Source organism: Bufo bufo, chromosome 1 (assembly GCF_905171765.1).
Source record: "Bufo bufo chromosome 1, aBufBuf1.1, whole genome shotgun sequence".
Classification (NCBI taxonomy): Eukaryota; Metazoa; Chordata; class Amphibia; order Anura; family Bufonidae; genus Bufo; species Bufo bufo.
The window spans coordinates 772,746,874-772,759,588 of NC_053389.1; the positions used below are offsets into that span (position 1 = coordinate 772,746,874).

A 12,715-nucleotide genomic window follows, 5' to 3' on the forward strand; every position below is an offset into this window, starting at 1 on the left:
GTCTTCAAATAGTTGTTTTATAGTGTCATTTGTATTCATCAGTCTTTGTTTCCTTTTCCTGATAATAAATTCTATTGTCTGCCGTGCAAAGTCATGTAACATTTGTTTCCATTCTTCCATTATATTATAGTCTCCCATATCCCCTGATAGTGCTTTTTCAATTTTCAGGCCCTTTGGAATTATGTCAAATTCTAGATATTTTTCTAGGGATACTAATTCCCATAGATCTCTCATCTCTAATAGCAACATGTTTTCTAATTGTTTCAAAATATTTTTAATATATAGGAACTTTAGATTTTTTGTTGGTGTCATGTTGCGTCTTGAGACTTCTATTCCAAATAACAGTTGTACTTTTTGTATGCGCTCTTTTCTATCCCACCATAAACTAGCCATGCCCTTATTAGTTTATTATAATGTGATATTAAAATATTGGGTTTTATGTTTTATTAAGGTATTAAAGACAGAAACTCTATAATGTGGTGTGTAGCAGCCGATAGTTGTAACTGGTTTTGTTACTAGTCAGTACATGCAATATTGTCAACTGGCGCTTCACCACATAAAACTCGAAGCAGTGTTCTGGCAGTCCCGTATCCTGCTATGTAGAATTATGTGCAGACCAGCTGTACAAAACACAAATATATATATATATATATATATATATATATATATCACAATGCAACACTGCGCGCTACGATATAAATGAGTAGACAGCCAAACTAAACAAACACCTTCCTCCTTATCACGCAAAATACACAGAAACGCTACAAACATGTATATCTCTGTGTCTCGGTCCTACCTTAACCCACATTATACAGAAAAGATATGAGGACCGCCGCATAACACTATACCGCAACAGACATACCTGGGTTAAGGTAGGACCGAGACAGAGATATACATGTTTGTAGCGTTTCTGTGTATTTTGCGTGATAAGGAGGAAGGTGTTTGTTTAGTTTGGCTGTCTACTCATTTATATCGTAGCGCGCAGTGTTGCATTGTGTTATAAATCTAAATTATTGTTTCCAACCAGGGCAATGAAATAGTTTTTTCGATGTAACACATCTGTCAGTCTTTTTCAGACCAACGCAGGTAAAATGGAACAATTTTTTTGCATATAAATCATTCCACCATGCTGGTTTTTGGTTTGTGAATGTTACACAGGCAGTGTTTTGTAAGCTGAAATATTTTCCTAGTAATTGTATTTGCAATGGTTACGGTGTCATAGGGAAACATTGAAATTTTTTGCATTTCGAGGCAGCTTATTATATGCTTTCGCATTTCCTGTTGGTGAAAAGATATGTTTTACATCAAAGCCATGGGCAAGAGCTATTGCGTTTGCTATGGCAAAAGCACCACAGTCATTTGCACCATCTTGTTTCTGGCAACAAACAAGTTCCAGGTCAAGTACATGATATTCTCCGGAAAAGAGAGGGTCATATACTTTCAGAAGCTGTTTTTTCAACGTTTCAGGGACTCTTGTAGATTTGAATGAGTCAAACACTGTCACATGTGTCCCTGAACTTTGGGAAACCGCCCAATGGGCTCCCAAATGGTGAATCTGTAATACTTCTTGACTATTTAATACATGAGTCATGGGAAAGAATTATGGTATCAAATAGCCCGGAGATGGCTGGAAAATCAGTGGCTATCAGATTCTGAAATATATTGATCACTTTATCGTCCAGCCACTCACAATTTAAAATGGCTTTTTTATCACAATGAGTGAGTGTTATACCATTTATGGTAACCCATTTCCTGTCATTGATATTTGCTTCTTCTACTGATTGTACTGATTCTTTTACAGTATCCCAAACATCCAGTTTCATTTGTCCTGCCATACTCCCAAACCTTTCAGAGCCTTGTTGTTTGGGCTTCCCATAAAGCCTTTTGGGAAGGGGTACAACATTTTGAATGATTTCTTTTTTTTTTTAGGGGATTCAATTAATGGGAGGCTATGGTCGGCGGGAATTTTGCTAAAAGATTTTTCTAATAGCAAATCGATGGATCTTTCCAGCTCTGAGGTAGTCCTCATCTTTTTGTAAATATACACTGTCTAGCAGTCTCTTTATCTTTTGCGTGCAACTCCATATCATGATCGTTCGTTTTGTTCTCCTCCGTTGTGGGAGCTTTGATACAGAATTTGTGGATGCAGATGTAGTGCACCACTCTCTTAACTTTTTGTCCGCAGTTGGTTCTGTGTCTGGAATGAAACAGTCCGTGTCAAGGACAAAAAGCGGGTTCTGACTGTAAGCTGCATCCAGTTTTTCCCAACCCAATTCCTTCTCAAAAGCAAAAATTGCACACATGTGCTTGCAAGGCATGAAGTTCTTTTTCCAGTCTAAACTATTACATGTTGGTATTTTTTCTGACACATTGACAATGTAAGTTTTATCATGTTCGGTTTCACTCTTTACATCAAATATTCCGGATGAATTTTTTCGAATTTTGATGTCTGCAGCGGTTAAACTGCTTGCCAATCTTTTCATTACATGTGTGACAAAATCTCGTGGGCGATTTCTTAAGAAATTTGGGACTTCTTCTGAATATTTTCTATAGCATTGTGAACTTTGTAAGTTCAGCTGTACATACCTGGATAACAGATAAAACGTATAATTACCATCAATGCAGACTATAATATCTATTTACACACGCTTTTTAAACCTTTTTATGCTTTTTAACCTTGAGCCCCAATATGTTATATTTCGTTTGGATAATTTATGAAAGGTATTGACATAGTGCTGACATTTTAGGCAGCACTTTACATAGTGCACATTCACTTTAGTCCCTGCCCTCAAAGAGCTTAAAATCTAAAATCACATGCATACATACGAGGGCCAAATTAGACAACAGCCAATAAACCTAACACAGCATGTATTTGGAGTGTGGGAGGAAACATGAACAGGGCGGAAATACCTCCGGTGCAGTCGCACTGGGGCCATAGGCAGTAGGGGGTGAACATTTGAGGTCCGGTCCTATGCACCCCACCCAGGGCCGCTGATAGAAATCATGGGGCCCCGTACAGCATACATGACGGGGCCCCCTTCAGCTCCACCCCCTGATCCCTCCTTCAGCCACACCCCTGGCCCCGCCCTTGGCCCCTCCCCAGACGCCGCCTTGAAACAACATGCAGATTTGTCTACAAGTGATATTTATTTTTCTCCAGCCAGTTATAAGTTTTATTATCCAAAAAAACATAAGTAATGTGGATGACACTTATGGGGGGATCTGTGGATGACACTTATGGGGGGATCTGTGGATGACACTTATGGGGGGGGGTCTGTGGATGACACTTATGGGGGGGGGTCTGTGGATGACACTTATGGGGGGTCGTCTGTGAATGGCGCTGTTATGGAGGGGATCTGTGAATGGCACTGTTATGGAGGGGATCTGTGAATGGCACTTTTATGGAGGGGATCTGTGGATGGCACTGTTATGGAGGGGATCTGTGGATGGCACTGTTATGGAGGGGATCTGTGGATGGCACTGTTATGGAGGGGATCTGTGGATGGCACTGTTATGGAGGGGATCTGTGGATGGCACTGTTATGGAGGGGATCTGTGGATGGCACTGTTATGGAGGGGATCTGTGGATGGCACTGTTATGGAGGGGATCTGTGGATGGCACTGTTATGGAGGGGATCTGTGGATGGCACTGTTATGGAGGGGATCTGTGGATGGCACTGTTATGGAGGGGATCTGTGGATGGCACTGTTATGGGGGGGGTCTGTGGATGGCACCGTTATAGAGGGGATGACATCTTATGCTATGTGTCATCCACAGATACCCCTCCATAACAGTGCCATTCACAGATCCCCCCCCCATAACAGTGTCATCCACTTGTTTATAATAGGAGAAAGCATTCATTTTAAAACACGTGTGTAAACACGAATATGAACTTTGCCCCACGATAGCTCTTTTGTAGAACCCCCATAAAAACTTAGTTACTTGACTTGGCCCTTGGGGATCTCGGACGCCACTTCAACACTTTGGCCGGGGGCTCGGCGGAGCTGATGTTGTGCTTTAACCTAATGAGAAAGATTTCATAATAAGGATTTGGAGAAAGGGCAGAGGGATAGCAGAGCAGGGAGAGGCTGGTGCTGCTACTAGGGGGTCATACCATGGGGGAGTAATAAAGCCCACCATAATGCCCCCCCAGTAGTAATAATTCTCCTTATAATATGCAAAACATTTGTAATGCCCCCAGTTGAGCTAATGTTCCCATAATGTGCCAATATAAAATACCCCTTCTCAGTGCCCCCGTAGATGACCCCCATAGTGCCCCCCCCTTCCCCATAGTACCCACCATAATGTGTCCCAGTATAAAATGCCCCTATACAGAGCCCCCATATAAAATATCTTCTTTTTTAGCCTCAGTAGATGCCCCTATAGTGCCCCCCAATAATCTGCAGTAAGATGTGCCCCCATAGATGCCCCCAATCATGTGCCAGTAATAAGAGCCCCCCCACCATCATGTGCCAGTAGCCAGAGCCCCCCCATATCATGTCAGTAGCCAGAGCCCCCCCATATCATGTGTCAGTAGCCAGAGCCCCCCATATCATGTGCCAGTAGCCAGAGTGCCCCCATATCATGTGCCAGTAGCCAGAGTGCCCCCATATCATGTGCCAGTAGCCAGAGTGCCCCCATATCATGTGCCAGTAGCCAGAGTGCCCCCATATCATGTGCCAGTAGCCCCCCATATCATGTGCCAGTAGCCCCCCTTATCATGTGCCAGCCCAGGAGTCCCCCCTTATCATGTGCCAGCCCAGTAGTCCCCCCTTATCATGTGCCAGCCCAGTAGCCCCCCTTATCATGTGCCAGCCCAGCCCAGTAGTCCCCCCTTATGTGCCAGCCCAGTAGCCCCCCTTATGTGCCAGCCCAGTAGCCCCCCTTATGTGCCAGCCCAGTATTGTACCTATATAAAAAAATAAAAAAAAATAATACACTTATACTTACCTCCAGCAATGCGATGCAGGCCACCTCTTCCGTCTGTGTCCCTCGCTATACGGCTCAGGCGACGCGATGACGTCATCGCGCCATCACCGGCCTCTGATAGGCTGCCAGCACTAAGCCGGCAGCCTATCAGAGGAACAGGAGGGGACACACCTCTCCCTCCTCTGCCGCAGCACAGACAGGCATCTGTATTGCCGTCCTGAGGACGGCAATACAGATGACTATGGAGATGAGCGCTTCCGCAATGGAGGCGCTCATCTCCTGCTCTGCCCTGCCGCCGGCCGCGGCCGCCCCCACTTATCACCAGGGCCGCAGCGCTGGGGTGCGGGGCACCCACTGCACCCCGTGTAGGATCGGCCCTGAAAATGGCTCGGGAGTCGGCAGCCCGGGCCCCCCTGCCAGCCGGGCCCGGTACAACTGGGCCAGCTGTACTGGCCTATCAGCGGCCCTGACCCCACCGTCTGGCTAAGTAGTGAGAGGTTCTGGCAGGTTGAGTCCGAGCCGGGAAGGGGGGGATTGGGGCGGGGGGGGGGGTACATAGGCTATTATCAACATGGCATTGGACCAACAAACTAGCAATGCAAAATGAAATGATATCCTTTTGTGATGGGCTGTTATCTTTCAAGGATGGTCACTGTTTTTCTAAAATGCAAATCAATAGATGAATTCCACAAGCAGCCTTTTAATCATTTGTGACTGGAGCTAACATAAGTACAAGGTAACAACAATGTATTGATATACACAAGGAGCAACGCGGCGGGTTGCCCCTTGTGTATATCAATACATTGTTATCTATTATCATGGGACCTATTTTCTAAAATTTCTAATTAAACGTTAAGTTTTAATTCTGACCACTTACTACATATTTCTTCTGTTTGACTCAGGTGGTCATCCATTATTATCTAATTTGTCATTTGTAGCTAACATAATAAACACAACTTTACAACACTCAGAAACATAGCATAAATATTCATTTGATTGTGGACCTTTATGTATATTGAGAACATATTGAGAGTAGATATGTTGTAGCCTGTTACAGTCATGTGAAAAAATTAGGACACCCTTTGAAAGCATGTGGTTTTTTGTAACATTTTTAATAAATGGTTATTTCATCTCCGTTTCAACAATACAGAGAGATTAAAGTAATCCGACTAAACAAAGAAAACTGAAGAAAAGTCTTTTCAAGATCTTCTGTAAATGTCATTCTACAAAAATGCCTATTCTAACTGAGGAAAAAGATAGGACACCCTTGCCCCTAATAGCGAGTGTTACCTCCTTTGGCTGAAATAACTGCAGTGAGACGGTTCTTGTAGCCATCTACCAGTCTTCGACATCGGTCTGAGGAAATTTTACCCCACTCCTCAATGCAGAACTTTTTCAGCTGTGAGATGTTTGAGGGGTTTCTTGCACGTACAGCCCTTTTCAAGTCACCCCACAGCATCTCAATGGGATTCAAATCTGGACTTTGACTTGGCCATTCCAGGACTCTCCATTTCTTCTTTTTCAGCCAATCTTTGGTTGATTTACTAGTATGTTTTGGGTCATTGTCATGTTGCATGGTCCAGTTCCGCTTCAGCTTTAATTTTCTAACTGATGGTCTCACATGTTCTTCAAGCACCTTCTGATACACAGTAGAATTCATCGTGGATTCTATGATGGTGAGCTGACCAGGTCCTGCTGCAGCAAAGCAGCCCCAAACCATGACACTTCCACCTCCATGCTTCACAGTTGGTATGAGGTTCTTTTCTTGGAATGCTGTGTTTGGTTTACGCCAAACATGTCCTCTGCTGTTGTGTCCAAATAATTCAATTTTGGACTCATCTGTCCAAAGAACATTATTCCAGAAGTCCTGGTCTTTGTCAACTTTATCTCTGGCAAATGTCAGTCTGGCCTCGATGTTTCTCTTGGAAAGCAAAGGTTTCCTCCTTGCACACCTCCCATGCAAGTTAAACTTGTACAGTCTCTTTCTGATTGTAGAGGCATGTACTTCTACATCAACAGTAGCCAGAGCCTGCTGTAGTTCTCGAGATGACACTTTAGGGTTTTTGGAGACCTCTTTTAGCATCTTGCGGTCTGCTCTTGGGGTGAACTTGCTGGGGCGACCAGTCCTGGGCATGTTGGCAGTTGTTTTGAAAGCCCTCCACTTGTAGACTATCTTCCGGACAGTGGAATGGCTGATTTCAAAATCTTTTGAGATTTTTTAAATCCCTTCCCAGACTCATAGGCTGCTACAATCTTTTTTCTGAAGTCCTCTGACAGCTCTTTTGCTCTCACCATGGTGCTCACTCTCACTTCAACAGTCAGGAGCACACCAAACTAAATGTCTGAGGTTTAAATAGGGCAAGCCTCATTCAACATGCAGAGTAACGATCTACTAATTATGTGCACCTGGTGTGATATACCTGTGTGAGATCTGAGCCAATTTAAGAGGGAATACATGTGAGGGTGTCCTATCTTTTTCCTCAGTTAGAATAGGCATTTTTGTAGAATGACATTTACAGAAGATCTTGAAAAGACTTTTCTTCAGTTTTCTTTGTTTAGTTGGATTACTTTAATCTCTCTGTATTGTTGAAACGGAGATGAAATAACCATTTATTAAAAATGTTACAAAAAACCACATGCTTTCAAAGGGTGTCCTAATTTTTTCACATGACTGTATGTCATTTAATTAGAAAGGTGGAGTAAATGATTACAGATAGAGCCTCTGTTCTATCAAAGTTTTTGACAAAGTTAAAATGTGTGACCGGTGACGTGGTCACACATTTTAACGTAATCCCGCCCAGTAATTCAGCTGTGGAATGTGTGACCGCCAATAGGTGAAGCATTCCAACGCTTTCTCAGCTGTTCCAGGGCAGATCGGCATCGCAAATCATATATTCAGGAGAACCGATCTGCCCTGGAACAGCTGATCAGTCCTGAAATGTCACTTCTCTCAGACTTTGAATGGGGTGGAATGTGAGATGGCAGTCAAAAAGTTAGATAGAAGTGACATTTCAGGACCGATCAGCTGTTCCAGGGCAGATCTGTGCACATACCATCTGCAACGCCGATCTGCCGTGGAACGGCTGAGAAAGCGTTGGAATGCTTCACCTATTGGCGGTCACACATTCCACGGCTGAAAAAACTGGACGGGATTACATTTTAAATGTGTGTCCACATCACCGGTCACACATTGTAACTTTGTCACCCCCCTGATGGTGTTCTATCAAAGTTTGTATGTCCGGTACCCATGTGAGGGGTCTGGGCAGCCCCTTATATGGGTATCAGCTGTACCAGGGCGGCATGGCAGAGGTGACAGGGGAGGGGGTGGAGGAGGCCGGAACCCAGCAGGTAAGAAGAGTTGGGAGGAGGTACACGGAAAGGGATCACGGCGACCAGCCCACCTGAGGCCCGGCAGAGCCCGCCATAGAGAGTCTCAGGTGGGCTATGCAGGATCTATGGTGTGCTCTGCAGGGTCTCGGGTAAGTCCAGAATCCAGCACGCTACTGCATCATTACAGTCCGCGGGGTCTGTGATGGTCCCTTTGGTTATTAGGTCCGCCACTTATACATGAATAACCAGAGGAAAGCACAGGGAGAACATGCAAATTCCTTGTAAATTAAAAACCTAAATTGTGTAGACATATATCTTGAAAAATTTGGCGGTGTCTCACCAGTCAGTCAAAAATTTCACCAGTCAGCATGACCTGACTATTGCCTTGCAATATATGTAAAAAACAAAATCAGGACATATAGAGCTTTCTTTTGTGATTCCCACGGGGGGGGGGGGGTGTATTTATTTTTTACTGTATAATGAAAAAAGTACCATAAATGTAAAAAAAAAAAAAAAAAGTTTCCCTATGTTATAAAACATTTATTCTTACCCATATTTTTAGTAAAACATAAAAGTCGGGGTCACGTCGGGTAAATGGACACCAAACATGTCAAGCCTTAAAAATGCGTGCGCCCGCAAAAACGCCCATACGCGATGATTAAAATGCTTTTACTGCTCATCAGTTTAGTGTTATCAGTGATTAATGGCTCTAGAATTATTGCTCTCACTCCGACATTTGCGGCGATATGTAACATATGCGGCACAATGGGCGCAATCGTCGTTTTCGCACCCGACGCATATCTATGTGGGGGGCGGGGACTTTAAAAAAAAAAAAAGTTATATAAGAATGAAGGAATCATAAAATAAATAATTTTTTAACACACAACTTTATTGCTATTACATGGGGGGATAAGAAGCCCCCTATGGGATAGCTAATTTACATGACAGGTCCTCTTAATGGAGACATCAGGGGTCTCCAAGACCCCTAAAGTCACCTAGGGACCCCCAGAGAAGCTGATGAAGCAGAGATCGGCTTCATCAGCTTCTGTAGCTGGAGAGTGACACTGAATGCAGGAAGTGATGTAATATACATCACTTCCTGCATTCGGGGACTGGAGAGGAGATAAAAGGGAGTTTGTATACAGAACTCCCTTTGATCTCCTGTGACAGAGCCCTGCCGATCCCGGCCGCATCGGGCACAGCGGATCTTGGGACCGGCAACGGCAGTGACAGCTGCTGATACAAGCGATCGCTTGACTGTGTTAAGCTCCCGGCCGGCCGTGTAATTACAACGGCCAGCCGGGAAGCTGCTCGTCGGGCTCCACCGTCCTCTCGTCACAAATGAGTGGACGAGTAGATTTCTCAAGCCGTGTGTATGTATGTGTATATATATGTATATATTTATAATCTTTGAATATATTTGTTCAAAAAAACTTGTCTGAACATGGCAGCATGAACAAATCCCTCTAAACCAAGTTAAGTCCTACTGGCAGACGTGGGTTCGAGCACCCTTAGAATTGCTTTCCTGAGGGACCCTAACATAATATATACATATATATATTTTCATGATGTCCTGATAGCACTTTTTCAAGACCAAGTACAAGTACTTCCCCTCATGTACTTGCCAATGAGCAATACTTTTTTTGATATAAAACAAAAAAAAAAAAAGAAACTACTGATTCGTGCACAATTTATTTAATATTATGACTGCTGGTATTCTGCATTGTGCTGTGTTATGTACTATTGCTTTGATGTGTTGTAGTCCGCTATAGCAGGCGGTATTCAGCATTGTGCTGTATAATGCAATATTCCTGTAATTTGTAGTCCTATATACAACGCAATGCAGAATACCACCAGCTATAGAGGAGCACAACAAATTCCAGAAATGCAATATACATACAGTGTATAATGTATTGCTGGGATTTGTATTTCTCTATAGCTAATGGTACATTGCTCCAATTGTGGACTGGGCCGTGGGGCACTTGCCCCCGTGCCTCTCTGCTTCCTTTAAAAACGGGACCCTGACGGCCGTGGGCAGGGTCTGACACCTGGCCCCGCTAAATGAAGCCTCCGGCCGCCGGTGCAGTGGCCCTCTGCCGCCTCTCTGCCACTTGCACCGCATCAGATGTAATTGCGCGGCCGCTCGCTCGGGATTACAGGGCCGCGTCTGCCTGATGCAGCAAGCCCGGATTGCGTTCCGGGCTGGCTGGATCAGGTAGACACTGCCCTCTAATCATGCACTGTAGAGGGCCGCCTCCTGAGGAGCAAGAGGCCAACGAGTACAGAGCCGCATCTGGCGGGCAGGCAGGCTGGCCGGCCGGTTGCATGTGGCAGAGAGGGAGCAGCTGCGGCCACAGCAAACCCCCCCCATCCCCCAACAACCAGGGTCCAGGGAGCCCTCACTGACCACCAGGTTAAGGTGACAATTTTTTTAATAAAATCGTGGACATTTTTAAATGTTCCTGGGAACATTAAATCAAACTTTTTTTCATGTGGAGTGTGGATGCAGGCTGCTGTCTGTCAGCGGCGAGCGTGAGGCGGGGAGGAAGTGCGTTGCATGTATGTGGGTGGGCGGCTCTGGCAGCGGCATGTGGAGCGTGGAGGCGGGCGGACGGCTCTTGCTTCGGCGAGCGTGAGGTGTGGAGGAGTGGTGTCACGTGGACGGCGGCTCCAGCAGGGGCACGTGGAGGCCGGCGGGCGGCACTGGCAGTGTAGCGTGGCGGCGGGTAGGGGCGGCTCTGGAAGTGGCGAGCATGAGTCGGGGAGGAGGTGCGGCGCGTGTGGATTGATGAACAGGGACAAGTAATAGAAAGCCGATTAATCCATAATTGAAAATGTTGCAAATTTTTCATTTGTGGATTATATTCGAATTAGCCGATTAGTTGTTGCAGAACTAATAACATGTAGTTGTACTATGGATCATTTAACCTATTCATATTAGCAGGGGATCATTGTAAATCTATTGCTGCAGCAAACAAATGCAAGCTTTTTTCCTTTGTGCCTAAAATTCAAACATAATGTATGATTTTCCTACTGTAAAAAAAATAAACAAATTTACTTTTTATAGGTGTTTGGGAAAAACTTTGAATGTAGCACAGTAATCATTTCTACAAGCATGCAGTTCTTGTAGCCCTCTAGATAATTTAGTTTTAATATTTCGTTTTGTCTTTCCAGCCCATTGTTTGTGTGGATTGCAATTAGCATTTCTGAAGTTCGATGGAGATGTGCCCATTTCTGATTTTAGAAGAAAAAAAGTCAAAACGTAAAAAAAATAAAATAAATATATATATATATATATATATTTATTTATTTTACAAGTTATTTTTTTTTAAATGGTCAATGACTTTGAATATTATCATACATATAAAAATATAGTTCTATTTTTTATGTAAAGTTAATAAAAATAATTTGTTACCTTTTATATGAGGCATCCATTTGTGTGAAAACCACTTCCTTAATGAGTTTGTTTGTTTTTTTCCAAATATTTGAATAAGTTAAAGTTTGCAATGCCATGTTATAATCTTCGACAGATGAGGCAAATGCAATTCTACGTAACATGTTCAACACAGTTTTGCGACTCATATACCCCATGATCTCGTTTGTTCACCCATTCAGTCCAGGCTTTTTCACGGTGGAAGTCGCAAAGCAGTATTTTTCCATCTAGATTGAAAAGTAAAAAATTTTATAATTAGTAATACATCTCATAATTAAATAATAGTGTCCTGTGCAATGTATGTGTATACATCATAGTGGTCAGTCACCATAAATATGATTACTTTGTTGTACCAGAAGGACATACATGCATACATTCTATAAAACTAAGATTTATAGTTATTATATATTGCAAGACAGACATTTGACAAATAGCAAAGTAAAATATAAACCACTACCTTGAAATGTTCTTGAGATTGCATTTATTTCCTCAAGGCAAAAATCTACCAAGAAGCAATTTGGATTCCATGCCTCGTTCCAGGATTTAAATATTTCCAGTGCCTCCTGTATGCTTGCTGCCGTTTCATTTTGAGTGACAAAAGTACCAGCAACAACTTGGCACACGTTTGTCCGTACACATAGGAAAAACAGTGGCAGTGCATATCTTGTGGTTTGATACGTTGCATCTAAGAAAGCAATTTGGTTTCCATATCTTTGCTCAATAAATTGGAAATATCCTTTCCAGTTGGATAAAACCTTCTCCTGCTCTCCTCTGGAAGTTCAGATGATGGGAAAAGTTCTTTTACAAACGTATCCGTGTGCCTAAGAATTTCATTTACTGTTCTAACACTACTCCTGTAGAAATGAATGATTTTTTTTTTTCTTGCACTCTCGGATCCACCTTTTCCCTTATGTTTGCCAACTGTAAAATATAAATATTTAGTTCACGAAGAGGACATATAATTTTGTGTCTTACTGTATAGAACATGCACTTGTGTAAATTCACTAAATTATGGTCAGGGCTT

The 12,715-nt window shown here is 43.3% G+C and overlaps 1 protein-coding gene across 1 annotated transcript; it reads right to left on the bottom strand.

Moving 5' to 3' along the window:
* Positions 1-1,970: 1,970 nt before the first annotated feature.
* On the bottom strand, positions 1,971-11,725 carry LOC120987578. Its single transcript, XM_040415904.1, has 3 exons — positions 11,677-11,725; positions 11,317-11,494; positions 1,971-2,586 (listed from the first exon to the last, which is right to left on the bottom strand). Exons 1-3 carry the CDS (start codon positions 11,687-11,689, stop codon positions 1,971-1,973), a joined length of 807 nt encoding a protein of 268 aa, XP_040271838.1. The 5' UTR covers positions 11,690-11,725.
* Positions 11,726-12,715: the final 990 nt, after the last annotated feature.

What these genes read in the sequence shown, in the direction of transcription:
- LOC120987578 (XM_040415904.1), bottom strand. An exon ending in TTCCCAAACACCTATAAAAA is followed by an intron (nt 2,587 to 11,316) that starts GTAAATTTGTTT and finishes TCTGTTATCCAG; the next exon opens with GTATGTACAGCTGAACTTAC.